Source organism: Elaeis guineensis, chromosome 5 (assembly GCF_000442705.2).
Source record: "Elaeis guineensis isolate ETL-2024a chromosome 5, EG11, whole genome shotgun sequence".
Taxonomy (NCBI): domain Eukaryota; kingdom Viridiplantae; phylum Streptophyta; class Magnoliopsida; order Arecales; family Arecaceae; genus Elaeis; species Elaeis guineensis.
In genome coordinates this window covers 119,485,825-119,511,428 of record NC_025997.2, presented here as the reverse complement: position 1 = coordinate 119,511,428, position 25,604 = coordinate 119,485,825, and the positions used below count along the sequence as shown (strand labels likewise).

At 36.5% G+C, this 25,604-nt stretch overlaps 1 protein-coding gene across 4 annotated transcripts; it reads right to left on the bottom strand.

Annotated features, from left to right (window-relative positions):
* Positions 1 to 688: 688 nt before the first annotated feature.
* On the bottom strand, positions 689 to 23,965 carry LOC105045502 (SNF1-related protein kinase regulatory subunit beta-1). 4 transcript variants are annotated; one of them, XM_010923800.4, is made up of 5 exons: positions 23,776 to 23,965; positions 23,552 to 23,700; positions 1,574 to 1,755; positions 1,270 to 1,432; positions 689 to 1,164 (listed from the first exon to the last, which is right to left on the bottom strand). In XM_010923800.4, the coding sequence occupies exons 2-5, from the start codon at positions 23,678 to 23,680 to the stop codon at positions 847 to 849; spliced, it is 792 nt and encodes a 263-aa protein (XP_010922102.1). In that variant the 5' UTR covers positions 23,681 to 23,700; positions 23,776 to 23,965; the 3' UTR covers positions 689 to 846. The 4 variants fall into 4 exon arrangements, with proteins under 4 accessions (XP_010922102.1, XP_010922103.1, XP_073114414.1 ...); XM_010923801.4 differs by having other exon boundaries at positions 23,782 to 23,948; XM_073258313.1 differs by having other exon boundaries at positions 23,797 to 23,942.
* Between the last annotated feature and the right edge of the window lie 1,639 nt (positions 23,966 to 25,604).

The window sequence follows — 25,604 nt, the reverse complement described above, 5'->3', positions numbered from 1 at the left end:
CCTTTACCATGAACGGTTTTTAATGAAGGAAACACTAGAATGAAGTTTGATGAACAACCCAAGGAAATAATAGAGAGCTTCCCGGTTGCACCTTCGTACAGTAGCTGAACGTAGAGCTACTTGAGATGGGACTGAAGCCACCACCAGCATGTAAACAGCAAATAGACTTTGGATGAAGGCAAAATTATTCCAACAATCTCTCAGATCCAGCAATGCTCAACACCTCAACATTCCTGCAATTGATTAATTGGCCATGCACAATTCAGATCCATTTCCCTTCTCTAGGCATTGGTTTGCAAACAGTGGAAGTACACAAAGGAATGGAAAACTATTTAATAATAGCAACGGCTTAATGTGGCTATAATAATGTTACTAAAACCATGTTCTTCCCATCTGAGCTTATAAAATGCGATAGCAATTAGCAGTTAACAAGGACTACTGTCATGCCTCTTGCTCATTCTGCCATTAATCATTACAAAGCCACTGAGGTGTAACAAGGCCAACTTCCATATAAACATTTGGTGCCCAGCATGACTTTTGAGAACCTTGCCCTTGTTAGGCTGACACAATGAGAAACAAGCAGTTCCATGCAGCCATATACAATCCAACATGAACTTGTCATGTTAGAAAGGTTATAACAAACAGGAACTCTTCAGGGTTGATGTCCAGTGATAAAATGCTCAAAAGATGGAACATAATCCTGAGATGAACTTATTATAAAAGGAAAGAGTTCACAGCACTAGTGCAGATGCACCTTAAACCTACAGCAGCTGCAGCACCCTTATTTACAGAGGGGGGGCCGGCAGCTGTTTCTGTGACCTTCTCAGACTTTTGTAGCTGATGTTTCTATTGCCTTCTCATAGGTTTGTAGAGGACGACAGTCACATACTTGGATTGAAACCTGTGGGTCAGGCCAAGGGCAACCAGTGACTGCGAAGCCCATCCTTTCTCAATGAAGAGGTGGTTGAGAAGAACATGCTGGGGCTTTTTTGAAGAATCCTCATTGCTCTGGGGGCCAAGGACTGTAACATGCATCTGGGGGGGAAGGGCTGGTGGCTCTTTTGCAAAGTCCTCATCCACAGGAAATGACAAACCATAGCTGGAGTTTGGCGATGGTGGTGCCTCAAATTCAGAAACACTTTCCAGATTTTCTGGAACATAGTCCTGGAATAAGAGGGACAAAGGTTGATGGGATGCTGGTCAATTTACCAATGTGTTCATCCTTTCTTAAAAGAGCATATGGGAAAAAAAGATATGATGAATGCTGACATGGACATCAAGAAGATTAACCGTTTGCCCCATGTCATCAGTCATACAAGGAAGATCAGGAATGTGCCTCCATTCACCATCAACGATGAATTTGTACTGATAGACCCCAGATGGGAGGACCAACAGGATGCAGTGATCTTTGCCTGACCTCTGTAACACCTTCCTGAAAAATTCTCACATGTAAAATACAGTAGGTCTTAGAATTTCTATTCTTTCTGATTATTCACAAACCACATTACTCTGGAAGAGTAAATGTAAAGTTAGGATGATGAGCACAGACCATTACTTCTCTAGCAGCATTTACCTTGAACTCCAGTTATCCCATGACCCTTCCACAGCAACATCATTTCCTCCATAGATCCATGTAATCAGTGTGGGAATTCCCTTTTCAAGGGGAGCATCCAAATGCCCATGAAAGGAGTTCATCCTTGAATAATTGAAAACTGGAGGGATCTCAGCACCTCTCTGCAGCGGAGCAACTGGAATCTGAAACATAACCTCACTTTTTAATTTGTTTCAGAAGAGCTATTACTAGTTAAGTAAGCTCCAAGTACTTGAAACTGATATTTGAAAAGGCAGGCTCCAACTCTGGTAAGCCTACATTAATTGTCATATATTCCATGAATTCTTTTTTCCATCTAACAGACTTGATTTGATTTTTGTCTTCTTACATCACCAATAAGTATCCATCATAATCTACAATTAGTGATATGATGCTACACTATCTGTGCCATAGATATTAGTTATTGGACAACAAAATCTGCTGTCTGTTCTAAAAGAGAAAAAAATTAAAGCAAAGTACAAACTTGTGATATTAGTTTATTTTTTGGCATCTACTTGCCTTGAAAAGCATATTGCAATCATCATCTATTGAAATCTCATAATGCACTGGAGAAACATATCCTACTTATCATAACTACATAGTTTCAAAAAACCACTGAATCGAGACTGTACAGTTGGTACTGCAGCCTTGCGGCACAAAACTGGCATGGTATAGGTGCCACGATGCTGAAATAGCCATACCAGTATGTACCAGCCATACCGGTCAGTGCTGGCAGTACTATACAATCATATTGGTCGATACCAATGGTTTTTCAATTTTTTGAAAGCTGTCAGTTTTGGTACATACAGTTGGCACCAATATGATATAATACACACATAAACAGTATGGAGTTCAGTGCTGGTATTTAAAACCTTGATAATTTAGAAATCAGCATAACTAAGTACTGCAGAATGGACATAGTATGCAGAGATGTATGAACTTTGTCTGCAAGATGGAATGCATGTAAAGCATTTCAAAAGTTGTCCATCTTCCTGTCCAATTTAAGTACTGGTTTGGTACAATGCATGGAAATACCTTGATAATTAGAACTATGCATAACTATACTGCAGAACAAACATAGTATGCATAGATGTATAGGCTTTGTCTGCAAAATGGAAAGCATGAAAACCATTTCAAAGGCTGTCCATCTTCCAGTGCAAGTTCAGAATAATGATGGGACATCACCAATCATTTCAAAGAAATTATGTAAGTTCAAAGTGCTAGGGGAAGCAAGTTGGAGAAATCTTTCATGTAAAAATGATGTGAAAATGATCGGCACCAAGATTGTAAATCCCGTGGGACGGGGCTATTCCGGTTTTTCCATGAAACGGGATGCCGCAGCATCCCACCCTGTTCCGATACTTAAGACAGAGGATATCCCAAGACGTCCCGATCGGGATGCTGGAATGCTAGTAAGATGGTCTTATCACAACACATGGGATGGTACCCCATTCTAATGTCCCACGGGACGTCCCACTAGAATCTAAATCCTTGTTCGGCACAAAGTTGACCTAAGCAAACACTTAGCTTGCCAGGGACATCAACATCTTAAATTGAGTTGCAACATATAACTTCAACAAGCACTCACATAAAACAATGTTATGATCGTGGTTGCATCATATGGCTGAGTGAACTCAAAAGTCTTTCCTAGTTGAAAATAATGGTGGGGACATCAGCAATCACTTCAAACTTCAAAGAAATTATGTGAATTACCCAAGCCAAACATATGGTGAACCACCTGCCAAATTTTGAACTTCAAACCTGGAACCTCCTCCAAAGGAGGAGGGATGCAACCGCTAGGCTATCACCCAGAAGCTTCAAGTGTAGGATGGTGTTATGGTGGATCACTTAATATGTACCAAATAAAGTTGGAAATTTTAGCTCCCTTAGATTATTGTCAACCCTCCCATCAGCTATATTTGATTGGAAATATATTGCTCAAATTTAGATCTCCATCAGAACTTCCCAACATCTCTTAGAAGAATATGAAATCCTCCCAACAATTGCATGAAGATTTTCCTTCCGCTTTAAAATTTATCTCTCAGCGATTGAAAAACTTGACACAAAATGGGAACTCATGATTTTCTTCCTTTTCAAACTAAATCACTAAATCGCTACCCAACAAGTGGCAACATATAGAAAAATATCAGAAAAGTAGCAAAAAAAAAAAAAAAAAACCCTCTCTGCAGATATATAAGGACAGCTTACTAAAACATATGAGCCAAATAAATTATGTCCACTAGAGGTATTGCTTATATAACTTCAATTTGATTAGATACTATTATTTAACAGATAAATTATTTACATAAAAAATTGGATACTAATGAACTTACCCATGCAACACAAAAGATATTCTCAAATGAAAAATTTTTAGACATCCTCACATGCAGACATAGTAGAAATAACAATACACAGTTTTGCTGGTGCTACTTAACCATTTAACAACTACTCCATATGACCACATCCAGTGAGAGATTAGTGTGCAGATGTGCCAAGAATCATGCATTTGGCTGGGTAAACAAATGATATGGATCTGTGAAGCATTTATTAAATAGATCTGAAAACATTAGAAACATGAATCCAAAGATATTCTCCAGACTTTGAACAAAATCAGAAGTTCAAGGTCATTTCAGCTGGCCAATGATCCTTATCTCAGCTGGTTGGCATCCCTCTCCACATGGGAGAGGCCCATGTTTTGAATCCTGGTGGTGTCATCCCGTCCATAGTTCTCAAAAAAGGGCCATCATAGCTATTAGAGTTGAGGTGAAAAGCAAAATAAAAAATTCACTAGACTCAATATAATTGATATCTTGGGGGAATTATATGTACACATCCTTGATTTGAGAATAAGAAGCGATTTGATGTATCACAAAGTTGAGCAACAAAAACTATTAAACAATGACTAACGCATGGTGAAAGCATTATGGAACTTGTAAATCAATTTCTATGCTTGGATTATATACATCACCCAAAAGTAAATTAGAAATATGAAACATATAAAATAAGATGTAGGACAGAAAAATCATGAGTCTATATCAACTTTATAATAAATGATAAATGTAATTATGATCCTAATCCATACTAGATCATCCTTAATGGCTTCAATATGCAAGTCCCAAATTACAGGAATTGCTCATCTGCATTTTGAACAATAAAAGCTATTGCAAATCATTTAATGAGTTAGATCAATTTTTAAGAACCATGTATTCATCATGATAATGAAGAAAAAGCTACGCCCATGAAGAAATTTGGACTAACATAAAGCTATAACCATCAAGCCAAGTCCCAACTACCAGAGTCAGCAAAATAAATCCATTGTAAGTTCATTTCTTGCTCCCGTGATGTGTTAGTCCATGTTATCATGTTAGGAACCTAGACAGGAAGGAACATAAGCATATGAAGAAATGAATGAGATATGGATGATAAAAGAAGCTTGAAATGGCAAGCATTTGTTGGACTAACACATTTTATGGTTGCTTAGGAAACCAAGGACTATCATGCAAGGTTTGCTGTGCTGGTACCGATGGCCGTTCTGACCAACCGGTGGCACGGTACGGTACGGCCCCGTACCGTAACGGACCGGCATGAACTGACGAAGGCAAAGGAAGTGAACCAGGAGAAGAAAAAGAGAGAGGAGGGGGGAGAAAGAAGAGGGAGAGGAACTCGTCAAAGATGCTGCCAGATAGCCTCTGGCTGGCCACCGTGGCCGCCAGACAGCGCATTCCGCACGTGCGGTGCTGCAGGTGTGAAACAAAGACGATGCCCCTGTTTCACGGCTTTTTTTTTTGAAAAAGCCCAAAATACTTGAAGCCGGCAATTGGTTTGATTGCCCGCTTCACTGTTTTGGCTTTTTTCAAAAAAAAAAATTCTAAGTGAAGTTGGCAAACCGGTTGCCAGCTTCACTATTCATCTTTATTTTTAAAAAGGATGATGAACAGGGGCTGTTACCTCTATTCTGCAATCGCGGCTCCACCCATCCAATTTCCATCATCTGGTGGCCACGGTGGCTACCCGGCAAACACCGACGACCTTTCCACCGATTGCGCGTCCTCCAGTACATTGCTCCCCCCCTGAGCTCTCTCTCTCTCTCTCTCTTGTAAAAGCCCTATCGCGCGGTAATCGGGCCACGAAAGCCCTCCGGGGGCCGCAGCGAGCCATCGCTGGCCTCCAACGTTAGGGCTTTTCCTCCCTCTCCTCTCTCTCTCTCTTTCTCACTTTCCCTATCTTTCCCTCTCCCTCCTCCGATATACCAGTTTCACTGGAGAAACCGTGCCGGTTCCCCGTCGGTCCGGTACAGTACGGGGTGTACCGGCCGGTTCGGGCCGGTACGGAATTCCTTGCTATCATGTATGTTAGTCTCAATAGGATGGACTCCGCATCAATTAACCACTTGACCCAAAAGCTTAAGCTAATAGGGAATGGGTTGACAACATATATCATGCTGGACATCTTTGCTATAATGTGTAAACCAAATCAAGCAGGTGGAGGGAGCTGAGAAAATTAAGATGAGTCAAGGTACCAACTTAGTTGATCAAGGAATTAAGCCCCATCAAAATGGATAATATAGTCACCATTGTACCATTTTGACAGGAAACCAGTACCTAGGACACCTGCATAGCATGATTTCCTTTGAACTGGGATGTCCCCACATCTTGATATGTCCTGATCATCCTAATTGCATCATAACATTTGAGGATAGAACTGAGATAGCCAAGAAGGATTGGGATGGACTAGGACACATTTTACTTTATTTTATTTTATTTTTCTTCTTTTTGGCTGTTTTGGTACATCCTATTCAAGATTTGTTGTACCGATCGATAACCGTACCACAACAGTACGCAGTCTCATACCATACCGATATTTAGTACGCCTCGTCTTCTCATACTGTATAGCATACCAACACTATAATAGGATAGTATCGATACAGGATTCGATACTGAGATGGCGAATCTTGGTCCTACTGTACTATCCTAAGCCATTACCATACTATCCTGGAAGCAAAGTAGGATCTAGGCTCGGTACTAAGATTTAAACCCTTGGGGTTGATTAAATAAATAATTGACTTTAGGGGTTTCGACTTTCGAACACATGACCTCTTGCAAACTTGGCTTTGATACCATGTCAAATGAACCACTTGAAGCTGAAAGAAATGTGTCAACAATATCTAATAGGCTTAACACTAGAGATGGATTATCATAGTACTAGAATTACTATTTACTAAAGCATGCTACAATTTGATCATTCACCACAAATATGGTGATTAATGAAGCTGTAACATAACGATCAATAATGCATTTAGAACATTATAAATAACTTAACATATATAAAGAAGAAAAGAAAGGCCAAAATTTTTCAAATAAATAATCATTTTCACCATTCATTAACCAAAATTAAGTATCATCTTTCATTCATCATTCAATACCAAAACTGCTTGAGTAATATCACTTGAGTGTATGTGGCTTGTACTTCAACTTGGGGCCCTTCTATCACGTGGACCACATTTTAAGTGTTATACTGTACCCAACAGTACAAAAAATGATTAAAACCCTTTTATTCCTTGTTTTTAATTGTTTAACACGTAAATGTTTTATTTTAATAATTATTCAATATTATATATACATATATATTATTTTAAACAACTAAGCATCTAATACTTATTATTATTGGCTTATTCCTTTTGATTATTCCTTAATATCCTATAATCTCATAGTTGGTGCATCAAATTGTGATAAGTAATCACTAATCACTTCTGTTGGCATTTCATGATGAGACGAAAAGAGGGTGGCAGGTTGAAACAATAGTTCAACCCTTTCATTTTGTCACAAATTGTAGGGGATTTTTTGGGGGAGATGGCGAACATTCACATCACCTCATGTCCCCTACTTGTCTACTTTCCCTCATAGCTACGCTGGTGGGGAGTGAACATTTTTGTTCCTCTCCCATCCAGCCCTGAGAGTAATGGGAACTTAGGAAACAAGAGAAGGTGAGCTGAGATCTTCCCCCAAATCCTATTCTTCCATTGTTAGCGATGGTGACATTGCACCGGTTGAGTAGTTATCCTTCATTGTCAACAATAGAAGAGTTAGGTACAGTGCTTAGTTTTGTTTTTATTCCAAAATACCTGGCCAATATATTATTTTATGCTTGACTCAACTGATAATTGTGTGTTTCTTAATAGATTAGTATGTTTATGTGATATCTTTAATGCATTATGTTTTAGTATAGTTTAATCTTAGCTGATAACTCTCCAAACCACAAAATGATCTTAGGTAACTTAAAACTCCATCAAATAATGGAAAATTACTTGTTCTTGATTTCTTTTATTTTCTTGTTAATTTTTATATTTATTCTTTATTTTTCTGACTTTTTGACTGGAACTCCAAAACTCAGAGTGAAATTGCCAAAACCACTCAAATCAACAAAATCAAACTCTGCACAATGGGCTGAAATCGAAACCAAACCAGAGTTTTAGAACCTTGGACCCAGTAGGGTACTAGAAACAACATAGGGCTGTGCCCTTGGTAGTAACATAATATATCATTTTGCTATATCGGCTCCAATAGCATTACGTGTGCTGGAATAGGGGCATAGCATATCATAGTTGGGGCCTTGGGGTAACCATACTATACTAGTAAAATATCGATATAGGGCCCGGTTTGAGACTTATGACATTGTGGACCACATAAGTTCCAGTGACATGAAGTGCGCATTGACATTACATATTTGAAACGATCACCCCACATTGGAAAAAAAATATAAAGTGGCTCCATAAGAATTGGTCAATCTATTTTAATATTTTTTTTTAATTACAACTAGTAATATAATCAATCTGAATCCATGATTGCAATCTAATGCTAACTTATCATGTGGATCTAGCAGCATTATTTTTTGGAAAATAATCAATATAGGCCCTAATATGAAAACATAATACCTTCATGGTTTGCTATACTGATCAGTTCAACTTGGTACAGGCTATACCAACAGGATATTGGGATTCAATATGTGCCTTATCACATGTCAATTCCAAGGTATGTACCACATCGATGCGCGATATATGGTGTGTCATTCCCCTGTACAGGGTCTCATACCGAGATTGCAAACCTTGTTTACAATCAAATGAAAAGCTAGCATGTAGAGCATTGTTCCTTTTTGGTTTCATGTCAAGCATGAGTGTACTTTCTAAAGGTGCATAAGAGATCCCAGTCCCTCCTATGATCTGTAATGAAACCATTGTTAAGATTTAAACCGAGTCATGCTCCATCATAAACAACTTAGTTTTCCAAAACACTACGATTGTGAATATAATATTCATCAACCACAAGAAAGAATCCGAAGCTTTGTTGCCAACTCATGGATTCAAATTGCACATAGGGCTCAATATGTCTTTGGGCTCAAATCATCTTGCCTTTGTGAACAGGAGTAGATTATACATTGTTTACCTATATACACTTGCTAGGAGATTCAAGAGGTTGGGTCACAAATGGTGGAGGTCAACTGAGCCCTGAGTTGGCTTAAAAGCACAAGGTATGTAACTGCAAATTTGGCCCAAGCTATACCAGGCCTAGTACGCTCTTTATTAGGTTAGGCTACGCTCAGAATTGGCTCAGTTGATATTTATTTCTTTAGCTTGACTTGAACTTATTTAGGTTTCACATTCTTAGGCTCAAGTCATGCCCAAGGGCCTAATTGTCTGCCTAAGCTAAAACTTTTTTCTTTCTAGGCTTGGTCTTGGACTTGATTCGACCAACATAGCATATTGGTATCCCTAATAATGGATGGGAAAAAGGCCTGATCAAACCTGCTTTCAATTATTACAGAATAAGCTCATTGCCTGCTCATCCCAATATGGAAAGTGGTCTTTGGGCTTTCTGTTATGGAATTATATTATCTAGATGATAAATGGGTGGTAACTAAAATTTTAACCCAAGAAAACTGGTTAATCTTGCTAAAAGGGGTGGGACTGTTCATGGCAAGAACTCAAGCATGGTCAATATGGCCTGAATTAACTAGTATGCATCACCTTTACCGATCTATATCAATGTATGATAGCTATCTTCGTTGGATAAACCATGTGTAGGTTTGTGCCCCTACCACAATATATATTGTACCAGCTAGAAAGGGTGGAGCTAAACTGTCATGACTTGAGGGGGCCATGCTGCCCTCTAAATTCCACAAGTCCACATGGTCCCTATCTTACAAGGTTGTGCCCCTCAGTTCCACATTGAGTTCCTTATGTGGCCCCTGATGACCACTTTCTTATCCAGCCCTTTATTTGCTTCCACTTCCCCATCCAATCACATCACATAATTAGCCCACGTTTCCCAATCTCCCAGTCCAATCATTTATGGTAGAATGATGAATGATTCTCATAGCACTAGTCCCATGTATATTAACTACCAACACTCAATTGTATGGTTCTTCTTACTGTTCAATCCCAAATATATTTACTTTGGTGCCCTTTGGAGTTCTCTGAAGAGATAAGTCAGATAGGCCTTTTGACTTCTTGAAAGCACTCTCCCAGGGAAAAGCTTAAGCATCCCAAACCAATTATCAGACAGTTTCCCAATCTGATGGTGGTGTTTGATATGGATGCCTGTGAATGTCCTAAATCATGAATCACACTGATAAGTTCATGTGACAATGGGCTGGGAACCAGTTTGGCAACTGTCTTTTGATGTATACCGATGCTCTAAGGAACTTATGCTAAACTACAAATGTTAAACACAACAAACTTTCAAACAAAATCTTAACAATCACAAAATTCTCTAATTGCTTGATGGCCCAACTTGATTTTCATCCATTAAACTCTCTCTTCACCCACCATTCTTGTGATGGCTTTGCTCATCTACCTACTCATTCTGGTTGATTGCTTAATGATACTTTAGAGGGCCCACGATGCCTTTGGTATGCAAGTACCCACTTGTTTATCTGCTACATAATTCTAATCATCACAAGCTTCAACATCATGTTAACAATTATTGCAATAAGTTTAGAAAGTATAAATTATTTGACCCTTTAAAAGGTGATTATTAAAGCCTAAATTAGGTTCTTCACACAAAAGATGGAACATTTTTATGCCTAATTAAAACATAACACTTAAGAAATAGTTTTTGGCTCAGATGGACCAAGATATCTAATTTCTTTTAGTTAAACACTAGTAACAATTATTAACTTATTATGACAAAGTCACAACAATTTGACCCTCTTACACAAAATTTTTGGGCTTCACCCCTACCAGCCAACGACCAGTACATGCCTAAATCATGGTTTCTGAGACCTTTGATCATCGTCTTATCCTAACAACTTGGACATTATTCTTCTTACCCATCTAATAGCAACGGGCACATCTCTAGGCTGTGTTATAGATTGGATGATCTGCTGTCAGACCTCAAAAAGCTGGAGTCTGTCTCTTGCATACAGCAACTATGCCCGAGATTATCAAGCATTAGGTTCACAAAACCAATTTGGCAAAATAGGCCGCTTATCCCTCCCTCTATTTGCAAGTTAATGTATTTAAAGTCAAGAATTTAAAAAGTCCATCATGCCAATTGATATGTATTATACTGCATGGCTATCAAAATGATATAGGAAAGGTTCAAAATTTTGGTTTTGGTTCAACCAAACCACTCGATTTCATTTTTTAGCAAGTTTGGTGGTTTCCATGCATCCAATGCAGATTCAGAATATTTTCCATAAAATAAGTTGAAAAAAAAAAAAAAACAAGTTTGAATGCAAAAAATGAGTATATCAAATATCCTTTTTGAGCATGAGTATATCAAATGTCATTTTTGAAATATATTGCATTATTTGGAACCTATAGGTGTACTATGTATAGTGTCTGATTCCTAAAATTCATTAAAAATGAAAAAACACAAATAAATGATACATGTTAGTTAAAAAAGCAGTCACCATCTTAAAATCTTAATATGTTATTTAATGAGAATACTGTGCACCAAAGTATGCATTCATGCTGAAATAACATGAATATTTTTAAACCTTTTTAAAAATAAATATCATAATATCTTGATTTCAGTTATTTGTGATGCTTTATGGAATAAAAGCAAGATCTACAAAATTTTCAACATTAAAATAACAGACTTTTTAAATTTATGTTTTCCTTAAACTTGCCTGGAAGGCACCGCTTTCATGCTCCCAAATATACTCAAAACTCACATAATTCAAGTCAATCTTGTGGAAATGCATCATGGAGGCCGGAATTATTGCCCCTAAGTAAGCTCAACTCAAAAAGTTAAGAGAAAACTTTCCAAAATAAGGCCTTTTCACCTTATATTTTAGTTTCATGTAAAATTCATTATCCAGCTGAAATCATTGGACTTTATTGACAGGACAGGACGGTCTAATTTTGTCAAATCTGGCCCAAACTGACTCAGTTGAGTTTTCATGACATAATTTTATCTTTAGGCAAAAAACGATCTGATTTAGCTAAAAAATTTGGTTTGAGCTAAAACTCTAAACTTTGGTGGGCATGTACATTACAGTGGTCTATATCAACAGTCATCGACCCACATCAATTATATAGCTTATTGCAGCATATAGCAATGTTAGGATACAAACTTATAGGAGCCAAAATGTGATTGGATTGCAGATATACTTGAAAATACCATTCATGTGAGTTTATTTTATTAACAATCATTAACTAAAGTTACCTCACTATTTAGAGTTGGGAAAACATTTTGATGAGATTGCAGATATTCTTGAAGTAGAGTATACCATTCATGTGGGTTTAGTCTCTTAACAATCATCTCCTCAAGTGACTGAACTATTTTCAGTTTCTTCATTTTTTTTTTTTCAAATCAAGTTCATAGAAGCTTGTCTTAGACTTCTTTGATGAGTCTAGCATACATGGCTAGAGCTTGCTCATCAATGATAGAGATACATGTCTGAAGGCAATTCTCCAATAACTTTGCATGCTAGCTGCATATCTTAAATGGTGTCACACATCTTTTTCATCTTGTGTACCAAATGTTAGCATAGTAGTACTTGACACAACCGTATGCATACCATGCTAGTCTCTTAATGACACATGCACCAAACATGGTATTTGAAAAGTTGTTAACCCCTTTCATATTTCATTATCAATAGTAGCTTAAGTTTTGATATGCTGATTATCGCATAAATTATGCTATTCAAATGTTGTCCCTTTGTATCCCTTCTCATGGCATGTGAGTGATTTGAGACCATTGGAGTTTGCTGCCAAGTGAGAATTCCATTTATTAGATGTATGCTCAACAAGATGCAACTCTAGTTTGAAAATTGCTGCCTCATGATATTTGGAGAAGTTCCAAAGATCTACCTACCATACATGATCCATGATAGGTTTTTCCCAAATATCTCACTAATCTTCTTTTTTCAAATTCAAGTTCCCTCATTGGAGTGCTTGTCACGCCCCAAATCTGGGACATAACACGACCATGCTACCGAGGGATGGAGCCCACGATAACACGAAGCCAATCCATCATAATCATCTAAAATCCATCAAATAAAAAGATTCAATTCCATTATTCATCAAATAATCGAACCAATATTGGTTCAGAGCATCTAAATCCAAAAACAAGTACCAACCCAAATCTCAACATTCATAAATAACTACAAATCCGTGATTATAAAATAAACTAAACTTCTACTGCCAAATTTTCAAACTTGCTATGCAGATCTTCAAGCTTGGATTCCTTTTGCCGATCCTAACCTTATTCCTCTGTTCAAACAAAAAAAAACAAAAAGAATATGAGCTACACTAGCCCAGTAAGTAAAACTTGCACTTCCTTATCGGATCAAACATAAGTTTTTCATGATAACGCAATATTTAGAAAATAACATATAATACAAAATAAAGCATTTCATAGAAAATATAACAAAACAAGTTATAAACTCATCATGCATGTATAAATCGTGTATATTTCACAATCATGAATCGTAAATCATTTTCATCATGTATTCATGTCATGTTTCAAAACATTGCTCACAGATATTCGTGCTAAGGTCACTATTATACCCGTGACAGAGCTATATTTCTTAATCGACAGAGTTCTTAACTCATGTGCCAACTTTATACCCGCTGGCAGGGCCATATTTCGTGTGGATGCTAGCTCCGGATGTCGACTTTCCCGAAGGGATTCATTCATAGCCATCTGAGAGCCTTTAAAATTATTATATCTTTTTCTTAAAGCATACATATACATAGATGGAAAAATAATAAAATTCATGCTTCATAATCATGCTATTTTCATAAGACATATTCATGAAATCAATGCTCATAATAAAATATACTTTTTCATATCACATATGTCGATCCTTATTTTATGAAAAATTATAATTTTATCAATAGCAATTCTTTGCATAAAAACATGATCATTTAAAAAAATAAATAAGGAGCATAAGATCTACTTACCTCGTTCATCTTAGATCTTCAGACTTCGTTAGAAGAATCAGTTAATCCTATTTAAAATATCAAATTATTGTCAAATTCTATTCCATAAATATAACAAGATTAAAAGACTGTTGACCGGATGTGTCGGACCATCCAGACACCAGGGCAATTCAGGATCTCTGATCTGAGGGTCAGATTCAAGTGACTTAATCAAGAAATCATGAAGCACAGATCGAATTAAGATCAATCAATAGAGTTCATTAATAATGAATTTGAAAGATACTTGATATGATCAAATGAGATTGACATACAGCACCAATATCAAAGCAATTTCGGATCATCTTGTTAGAGTCAATATGAACCCCTAAAAGATGAAGGCATGACTTGGTACAGGATTCATAGACCTTCTTAGAGTGAGAAAGTCAATCATGAGAGAGAAAATAGAGAGAGAAAGTGGAGAGAGAATCTTCGTATCCTTCAAAAGTGGCAATCATGATTAAGATCATCAGAGGTCATATCAGGGTGACTTAATATGGATTAACCATGATTGATGTTATCAATTTCGAATAAGGATCGGATCGGGATCCAATTCTACTGCATGAATTTCGAAGCAGTCTCAGATTATCATATTTTCATCTCAAGTTTATCCTAGGATCTGTGATACAATCAGAGAGAGAGAATGACCCTAGAGAGACAAAATCCATAAAAAGAGATAAAAGGTTCTAGAGAGAAAAATAGGGAGAAAATCTAAAGAAAGAAAATAGAGAGAGAAGGTAGAGAGAGAAGAGAGGAAAGAGAGAGAAAGGAGAGAGAAAATTTCTCTCTCTTCTTTTTTTTTCTATTTTTCAATTTTTTTTTCAATTTTTCTCTTTTTTTTTTCTTTTCTTTTCTTTTCTTCTTCTTGTTCCTTCTTTTCTTTTCTTCCCGTGGCCTCCCTTGGCTGAAACAGGGGAAGACCGTGAGGTCCCCCCCTTGGTGGCCCAGGCTTCGGCGAGATGGTGGCTTGGTCGGAGGTCCGGCAACGGCGGCCGACCATGCGAAGCCGGCCGGCGATGGGGTTCGGCCGGCAAGCTTTCTTTCTTTTTTTTTTCTCGAAAAACAGGGGATCCGTCCCCTTTCTTCATGATTTCCGACCATTGGCCGGTCGTCGGTGGCCAAGCGCTCAAGAAAAAAGAGAGAGAGATGAGGGTCCGGTCTCGGGGATGAGATGCCGCAACCAGCGGCGCCGGTGGTCGGAAAAGAGAGGAAAAAGGTTTCGGCTAAACAGGGATTTCATGTTTCATGGAGTTTGCGACGATCCCGACAGCCGGCGAGAAGTCTAAAACCATGGGAAGAAAGAAAAGAGGGAGAGGAAGAAAGATTGAACCCTTACCTGAATTCCGGTGGCCTCTTCGACCTTCGATTTCCGACGAACACAAGAAGAGGGTGCTGCGGCTTCCAAGGGAAAAAGAGAGGAATTTGACCTCAACGATCGCCGGTGGAGGATCGAGAGGGAGAGAGGAGGCTTATTTATAGAGGGCCCTAGAGTTTTAAGGGTCCTAAAACCCTTCTCCGATTAGGATTCATCGGAGAAGAAGACTCCCAAAGGGAGTCTTCTTTCGTTCCCTTTTTTTTTGATTGTGGGCTGATTCTGGGCCCAATTGGGCCGGGTTATCACATTCTACCCTCCTAAAAAAAAATTTCGTCCTCGAAATTTAACATACCTTCATTTTCTAATAAGTGTGGATATCTTGTCTTCATATCATCTTCAAGCTCCCATGTAGCCTCTCTCTCTTCATGATTACTCCAGTGAGTCTTCATATACGGAATGATGCGCCGTCTTAGAACTTGCTCTTTTCGATCAATAATTCGGAGAAAAAATTTTTTATAGGTTAAATCTTCATGAACTTGCAATGGCTCATACTTTATCATGTTATTTGGATCAGGTACAAATTTTTTTTTTTTTAGTAGTGAAACATGAAAGACATTATGCACTTAGAATAAATCTGATGGTACAGCTAGTTTGTAAGTAACATCTCCTACTCGGCTCAAAATTTCAAAAAGTTTAATATATCGCGGACTCAGCTTGCCATGTCTCCCAAACCTCATGACACTTTTTGTAGATGACACTTTTAGAAAAATATGATCACCGAAGTGAAATTTCAATTCTCTTCTTTTTCTATCTGTCCAACTCTTCTGTCTATCCTGTGCTGCTTTGACTCTTTCCTTGATCAGATAGATTTTCTCTCTAGCATCCATTTATTATTAGTAAAATCCTTCCTTATTTACAACTAACGTATTTTATAATATCTTTTGATTTAAACGATTAATATTTCTAATCAATTCAGACCATCATGTTTTTGCTATGCACTCTGATCTCAACTTACCAATTTATCTAAGTCTATCAAAAATAAAAAATATCTTTGTATATTAAATCAATCAAAGATAGATCCAACTTTCAGATTTCATATACAATTTAGGGTAAAATTTAAGGTTTCCTTGTCATTACTATCTCTTAGGCATAGCACATCAAAATTAAATCTTCATCCATCTTCTATGTTTGAACTTATTACATAAGCTTCATCACTCCTCAAGAATCCAATATGTCTAGAATTAATTTGAGTTAACCTTCGATTTACCTTACAATCATTTAGACAACTTCCAAACCAACTTTTCTTTGCAAAAAAATTAATATCAAAATCAGCAAAATTATTATGTCCTTTATCCATATAGGTTTAGCATTCCAATGTCATCAAATATACCTAACATAATATATCAATGCCTCCCACTTCATTCTAGGGTCAACACTTCTCGTACTCAGATCAACCTTGCTAATTGAAATCTAAGATATAACTCGTCAATTCTATTATAGACATCATATGCCACTTATGCATAAATTTCATCATAATATCTATTGATTCGAAATCAAATTATTGAATCCTTTCTTTTATATCTATCATGTTCCTCATAATCTTAGCCTCAAGTTCAAATATCACTAAAGTCACAATTCCGAATAATAATAACCTTAAGTTCAAATACCACTTAAGTCATATTCTCTAGTGATCATAACCTAAACTTTATATCATTTTATCACGTCCTTAATGATCATAATCTTAAGCTCTGATATTATCCATTATACTCCACTCGGTCACATCCTATTGATCATACATAAAGTTTTGATATCACTTTATAATCTCAATGATCTTAAACCTAAGCTCTGATATTATTCTATCATATCCTAATCATTTATATCATAATCCCCAATGATTATAACCTAAGCTCTAATACCATAAAATGTCACATCCCAAATCCGGAACATAACACGGCCATGCTACCGAGGGATGGAGCCAACGATAACACGAAGCCAATCCATCATAATCATCTAAAATCCGTCAAATAAAAAGATTCAATTCCATTATTCATCAAATAATCGAACCAATATTGGTTCAGAGCATCTAAATCCAAAAGCAAGTACCAACCCAAATCTCAACATTCATAAATAACTACAAATCCGTGATTATAAAATAAACTAAACTTCTGCTGTCAAATTTTCAAGCTTGCTATGCAGATCTTCAAGCTTGGATTCCTTTTGCCGATCCTAACCTTATTCCTCTGTTCAAACAAAAAGAAAACAAAAAGAATATGAGCTACACTAGCCCAGTAAGTAGAACTTGCGCTTCCTTATCGGATCAAGCATAAATTTTTCATGATAATGCAATATTTAGAAAATAACAGATAATACAAAATAAAGTATTTCATAGAGCATATAACAAAATAAGTTATAAACTCATTATGCATGTATAAATCGTGTATATTTCACAATTATGAATCGTAAATCGTTTTCATCATATATTCATGTCATGTTTCAAAACATTGCTCACAGATATTCATGCTAAGGTCACTATTATATCCGTGACAGGACCATATTTTTTAATCGACAGAGTTCTTAATTCATGTGCCAACTTTATACCCACTGGCAGGGCCATGTTTCGTGTGGATGCTAGCTCCGGATGTCGACCTTCCCGAAGAGATTCATTCATAGCCATCTGAGAGCCTTTGAAATCATTATATCTTTTTCTTAAAGCATACATATACATAGATGGAAAAACAATAAAATTCTTGCTTCATAATCATGCTATTTTCATAAGACATATTCATGAAATCAATGCTCATAATAAAACATACTTTTTCATATCACATATGCCGATCCTTATTTTATGAAAAATTATGATTTCATCAATAGCAATTCTTTGCATAAAAACATAATTATTTAAAAAAATAAATAAGGAGCATAAGATCTACTTACCTCGTTCATCTTAGATCTTCAGACTTCGTTAGAAGAATCAGCTAATCCTATTTAAAATATCAAATCATTATCAAATTTTATTCCATAAATATAACAAGATTAAATCATAAGGAAAGAGGACTGTTGACCGGATGTGTCGGACCATCCAGATACCAGGGCAATTCAGGATCTCTGATCTGAGGATCAGATTCAAGTGACTAAATCAAGAAATCGTGAAACACAGATCGAATTAAGATCAATCAATAGAGTTCATTAATAATGAATTTGAAAGATACTTGATATGATCAAATGAGGTTGACATACAGCACGGATATCAAAGCAATTTCGGATCATCTTGTTAGAGTCAATATGAATCCCTAAAAGATGAAGGCATAACCTGGTACAGGATTCATAGACCTTCTTAGAGAGAGAAAGTCAATCATGAGAGAGAAAGTAGAGAGAGAAAGTGGAGAGAGAATCTTCGTATCCTTCAAAAGTGGCAACCATGATTAAGATCATCAGAGGTCATATCAGGATGCCTTAATATGGATTAACCATGATTGATGTTATCAATTTCGAATAAGAATCGGATCGAGATCCAATTCTACTGCATGAATTTCGGAGCAGTCTCAGATTATCATATTTTCATCTCAAGTTTATCCTAGAGTCTGTGATACAATCAGAGAGAGAGAATGATCCTAAAGAGACAAAATCCATAAAAAGAGATAAAAGGGTCTAGAGAGAGAAAATAGGGAGAAAATCTAGAGAGAGAAAATAGAGAGAGAAGGTAAAGAGAGAAAAGAGGAAAGAGAGAGAAAGGAGAGAGAAAATTTCTCTCTCTTCTTCTTCTTTTTTCTATTTTTTTATTTTTTTTTCTATTTTTCTCTTTTTTTTCTTTTCTTTTCTTTTCTTCTTCTTCTTCCTTCTTTTCTTTTCTTCCCGCGGCCTCCCTTGGCTGAAACAGGGGAAGACCGTGAGGTCCCCCCTTGGTGGCCCAGGCTTCGGCGAGATGGTGGCTTGGCAGGAGGTCCGGCAACGGCGGCCGACCATGTGAAGCCGGCCGGCGATGGGGTTCGGCCGGCAAACTTTCTTTCTTTTTTTTTCTCGAAAAACAGGGGATCCATCCCCTTTCTTCATGATTTCCGACCATTGGCCGGTCGTCGGTGGCCAAGCGCTCAAGAGAAGAGAGAGAGAGAGATGAGGGTCCGGTCTCGGGGATGAGATGCCGCAACCAGCGGCACCGGTGGTCGGAAAAGAGAAGAAAAATATTTCGGCTAAACAGGGATTTCATGTTTCATGGAGTTTTCAATGATCCCGACGGCCGGCGAGGAGTCTAAAACCATGAGAAGAAAGAAAAGAGGGAGAGGAAGAAAGATTGAACCCTTACCTGAACTCCGGTGGCCTCTTCGACCTTCGATTTCCGACGAACACAAGAAGAGGGTGCTGCGGCTTCCAAGGAAAAAAGAGAGAAATTTGGCCTCAACGATCGCCAATAGAGGATCGAGAGGGAGAGGGGAGGCTTATTTATAGAGGGCCCTAGAGTTTTAAGGGTCCTAGAACCCTTCTCCGATCAGGATTCATCGAAGAAAAAGACTCCCAAAGGGAGTCTTCTTTCGTTCCCTTTTTTTTTTTTTGATTGTGGGCTGATTCTGGGCCCAATTGGGCTGGGTTATCACAGTGCTACTATCACATCTTGTCAGAATTAAATAATTGTCACCGACCCAATCATACATTTGGGTTAAGGCTGGTTCGCTAAGGGAGTCCATCTCTATCCTCTAATCATCTGGTAGATGTCTAACTCTTGCAAATCAGGTTTCCAACTGTGGTAGCAATTGCATCAACCTATAAGGTTATATATATATATATATATATATATATATATATATATATATATATATATATATATATATATATATATATATATATATTATAAGGGTTTTTTTTACCATCCTTCAATAACTTTGGCACTTTGGGGAAATAAAGTCTAACATTAGTTTTTTAACCCTCCAAAATATCCTTGAACTCGCAATAGACAAAGAGGGAAGTATACTAACAAATCTCTCTAGTTTTTTCTGAAAAAGCTCTAGATATTTCCTGAGGTTCTGCAAAATTTAATTAAACCCTAAGAAGAATTAGGTTCCCTTTCTGCATATATAATGAGTATTTATTTCACTATAAGATATAGTTTCAATATAATTGACATGTTATTGCACTAATTCTACTATGTATCATGATATTGTGATAAAAAAATATGTAAACATATAATCTTCTGGTTGTCTATCAACTTTTCCACTCAATATACAAAGGTATAGGTAATCCTACATAATATTAACTCATGAACTTCTCATATGAAAAACATGATATCATCTTGAGATTTTCCTTTGCTGGTAAAAATATGAGATCACTCAGTAATGAGGAACGTGAGCAACTTCATCATTGGTACTGCATTTATCTCTAAGGCATGAACTATGATCTAGAGAGAGTTTCCATAATTTTTTTAAGTAGATAACACAAAGGTAACTAGCCTTCAATTTCACTTAATTGTCTAAAATAAAAGGGGAAATTTTACTCAGAAGATAAAATTCAAGAGACAAAGAAAGCAACTAGTTAAAGCCACTGCATAACAGTGAAGTAAAAGCAGGCCCAAGCCCACCTAGAGAAAACAAGGCAGTATGCATGTCAGCAGTCCATGTGGTGCCACCAGCTGTCCTCCCACTTTATGTTATCTAATAAACATAAAGATCGAAGGACAAAGTACCACCATAGCAATACCACTATTCCAACTCAACAAGCCTTATTGAATGAAACAAGTAGTCATCAATGATGAATCACAACTGGCAGAAATCCAGAGCCTAATTCCAAAGTCAGCTAGTCTGCTTCAAAACTAGGACAATTAGGCCTATCATTCAAACTCCCACTTTCGCACAATAAAGTCTCCCAATTCTATGTTTGGACTTTATTTTGTGGCATCATACAAAAGGAATTAATCTTCATAGCAAGATAAAATATTTCTCAAAGAAAAAGGAAAGAAATGAAGAAAAAAAACCTAACAATCAGTTCAATAAAGACAATATTTGACTAATAGGTTATCCATGTCATCAGCATTCAGGACTTAACTCTTTCTGGACATACTCATTTTCTTTTAGTTTCCTTTTTCTTTTTTTTTTTTTTTTTTGAAGTCACTAAATGATCTGTCTTGCTTACATACCAGAACATTAACAGTAATGCTAAAAAAGATAGAAAATTCATTAAATGCTGTCTCCAGAGTTAACAAAATCATTATCTCTGAAAATATACATGTTCGAATGAATAAGCCTAAACCAAATAAAACTCCTGAGAAGGAAAAAACGAAACACCAAATATTAGCTCCCATATATATATATATATATATGCAAAGTTAACATAAATACCTAATGCATCTAACTTATGCCAAGAATCAAAGCCAATTTTTCTAATTAATCTCCTCCTCAAGCTTAAAATATTTAAGGGATTTGTCGTGTAATGCCCCATCACATTAACATGCCATGAACTGATCCACCTTTTTGAATGCAGCTCTTTTAACTTTAAATCTTAATTTCATTAATGGATTATGGTCATCTTCTAATTCTTGCCATCCAGTGCTCAATTCAATGATTGCATATGGTTCTTTCTTTTATTAAGTACTTTCATATCAAATAACTTGCAGAGATATCTTTGGGAAATCAAACATGAATCCACATGACACCTGGCTTCAATATTTGAATCAAATACACATTGCCTTCACATTTTCTTCTAGATATAGCTAGATATTAGTTAACTAATCTTCATTGATAAGAACATCATCATAGCATAGCTGATCCTCATACTTAGTTCCTCATGTAATCCCATTAGGAATTGAAGCACAAGCAAAATATGGTTGCCAGATTTAGAATCTTTGGCTTCATCTTTTCACTATATTCTCAGGTGTTGCAATAGGAACTTTAAAGAATATTACTGATACATAAAGAATTGATGTATTAAAGCATAAATGACTATTAGTTGAATAAGGATAGTTTTTGAGATGTCCTATCTCTTATGTGCCATCATCATGTCTCCACATGTACCACACTCCAAGGGCCAGAAGATTTAAGAGATTCACAGTCACTAGCTCAGATCCTAAACCACCATTTTCACCATCTCTTGACATGTTGCTGATGGCTTTCATGGCAAATGGATGGCCCAGTGGCCAACCAATTGTTACCCAAATAATAATTCCAGGCATTCCGAATTGCCTTTCACAGTCAGCCACATATCCAACAATTAAAATAAAAAAACGTATCTAATTACTAGATATTCAAGAAACATGTAGCACACTTCTGTTTGCGATCAACTTTTCATCACTCAGCAGAAAACAGCCTCATATCCAACTGGCTATTGCCAACAACCACATTCAGACGTTGCTTTTACTAATATCTCACCATAAAAGTAGTACCCGCTAAAATTAGAACCAGATAAGGAGATCGAATCCACATGACAAATTCAAGACAAACTTATGTAATTACAGGACTCAAGGAACACAGCACTTTTCTGCTTGTCGCCAACATGTGGCACAGCAAAAACAAGGTCCAATATCTGACCAGCTGTTGCTAACAACAGCATTTGGACATCCCCATTTTCTAATATCTCATGCAGCACTGTTAAAAGTAATGCCAGATAAAGAGCTTTGAAAAGCAATTGCCCATGACAACAAATTCACAGGGACACCAGCACTTTGCTTTGAGCAGTTCATTGCTAAGTCACTAAGTCAAAAATCACACTCCAAATACTAGCAAACAATATCATGAAGCTCAAGAGTTCGCTGTAACCAAAAAAAACAAAAAAAAGCTCAAGAGTTCACCAAGTTTTAAACAAAAAGTATGCAAAAAAAAAAAAAAAAAATTTAAAGAATCTCTTGATCCAACAAGATCCATACCATTCACTAAATTACCACAAACAATCATCAAAGAAGAACGAATTCTGAAAATACACAAACAACGACCAACCATGCAATCAATCACAAGAGGCATTGTTCGCATAACCAAAGATTCCAACAACATCATGCCAAACATAACTCCCATTACAACAAAAATAATATCAAATCGAACGCAAAGAAAACGGAGAACGAGTAAATCACAAACAGACAAACAAATACCCATCAAGAACTATGACAAAGCATCTTAAATCAAATTATGAGCAAAGAATGGTGAGCATTTTTAGCCCAACTGACCACAAAAACAGCAGAAACAAAGCAAAAGAAATCAAGAAAGAAATCACCAAAAGAGGCAGCTCGACCAAGAGACAAATCATGGACCTGAGGAGTGAACACGAACGGGGAACGGGATCGTCCCGGACTCTCTGGCGGCGAGCTTCCCATGCCGTCCGATCTCGCCGACGGCCCACCCGGCCCGTTCTCTCCGTCCTTCCCGCTCGCGTTTCCCATCTACGTTTCCAAATTTAGATCTAAAAAAGAAAAAATAAATAAAGTTCACAAATTAAACAAAATAAATTAAAAAAAAGCAATGGCTAAGAGAATACCATTACCACCGGCGATCGTACTTATTTACGAGAGAGCCACTCCGGCGATAGCTTAGGACACACCGGAGGGGGAGGAGGTCGTTGTGGAAATGCCGCCGGAGTTGGGGTGAATTTACGGCGACATGCCACGGAGTGGCGCCGGAGAGGGAGAGGGAGAGGGAGAGGGAGAGAAAAGGTGGGCATTTAGTAAGGAAAGAGAGGAGAGAAACGTACTGTGATGACGTGGCAACGGATACACGTGGAAGATGGACATGCAGTTGGATGTGGTGGGCCCCGGGGGTGTGGGGAGGTGGGCGAACTCGGGGCCTGCATGGACGGCACCTGATGGGAGCCGGACAGGGGGGGTGAGGCGGTCTTCTCAATGCAGCCGCTTTTGGTGGTATGCTGGCGAAGGACAAAAATGTGCAGGAGCTTTTGCAAGTATTACTTGTCTGGGTCCCCAAGTGCTACCTTGATTTTAGACTAAATTAAAAAAAAATTATAAGATATATAAAAAAAAAAATACTTACATCCAATAAGTTAAAAAATTTATATATTTTTTATTTAATATTTTAATTTTTATTAAATCAAATCATCAACCTTAAATAGGATCCAAATATCGAAAAAAATTTTAAAAATAATCAAAATAATCTTAAATGATATAAATTAATAAATAAGAATATATATATATATATATATATATATATATATATATATATATATATATATATATATATATATATTCTCTTCTTCACTTAAGGATAATTTTGACTTTTTATATAAAATAAATAATTTTACTAATCTTGTTAATTTAAATAGATATAAGTGTAGGTTTTAAATGTAATAAACATAAACATCAAGAGGATTTTTATATTTTATTTTTTATTTTAATATAAATCGCTAAAAAGTTATTATTTTTTTATAACTTATTTTTAGTTATGTAGAAAAAAAAAATAATTATCATCTAGCTCATCTCATTAGCTATGCATTGGAGAATAATTGATACTAATAATTTATCATTTTGCCACACATAAATGGTTAGTAGTTGAAAGCATTACTCATGTGGCATGATTCATAGTTAGCAAAATATTATTACTAACATAAATAAAATGTGCATACTTCTACTTTTCCAAGTCAAGTAGCCTCTATTAAAAAAAAAAAAAAAGTCAAGTAGCCTCCGCTAGGAGAGGCTGTTTCCTTAATTGGAGAATTGAATTTTTTTTTTTTTCTAAATATGATCGTGTAGATTATTAGATGATGACAATTCATAAACTTCTAGATGTTGAATGTACTAAAAGCCATCGCCAAAGTAGACCAAGAGGATAATGTTTTACTCTGACTAATCTATTTTCCAATATATGGTTTTCAACGCGACTCCTACAGCCATGTAATTGATTTAAGATTAGAAGCTTTTATGAACTACCATAAAGAGCTGAGAAAAAGGAAAAAAAAAAAGAATTTAACAGTTGAGATTTTCTAATGAAAATCAAGGTTAGCAACAATTAATGACCATTTATACAATTATATTCCACGAATAACTAATTATATCTCACAGGTGACATATAGGAAAGTAGATGCAATTGTTGGATACATTTTCTGTTCTATACCACCACAAGGGCTTGTTAGATTTTTCGGGCTCATTATTGCATCCTTATCTTCAATAACATGTCAATGATCGACTAGAGGTTCAATTATTGCAAGGCATTAGATTTCCCAAGATTTTTTTTATTTTTTTTGCAATTATCCTTTGTTTCCTAATAGTGACCGTTTTATTCTGCTCTTTGTACTTTACTATGATGAACCTTAAAAATTAATACATTGACATAAAAAGAACTAGTGCAATAATGGGT

Bases quoted from the DNA above. Each gene is read 5' to 3' on its own strand.
- LOC105045502 (XM_010923800.4), bottom strand. From the start codon at position 23,680: ATGGGAAACGCGAGCGGGAAGGACGGAGAGAACGGGCCGGGTGGGCCG. The intron at 1,433-1,573 runs GTAAATGCTGCT...AGAATTTTTCAG, and splicing joins TGGGATAACTGGAGTTCAAG to GAAGGTGTTACAGAGGTCAG. The intron at 1,165-1,269 runs GTCAGCATTCAT...CTCTTATTCCAG, and splicing joins TTAATCTTCTTGATGTCCAT to GACTATGTTCCAGAAAATCT.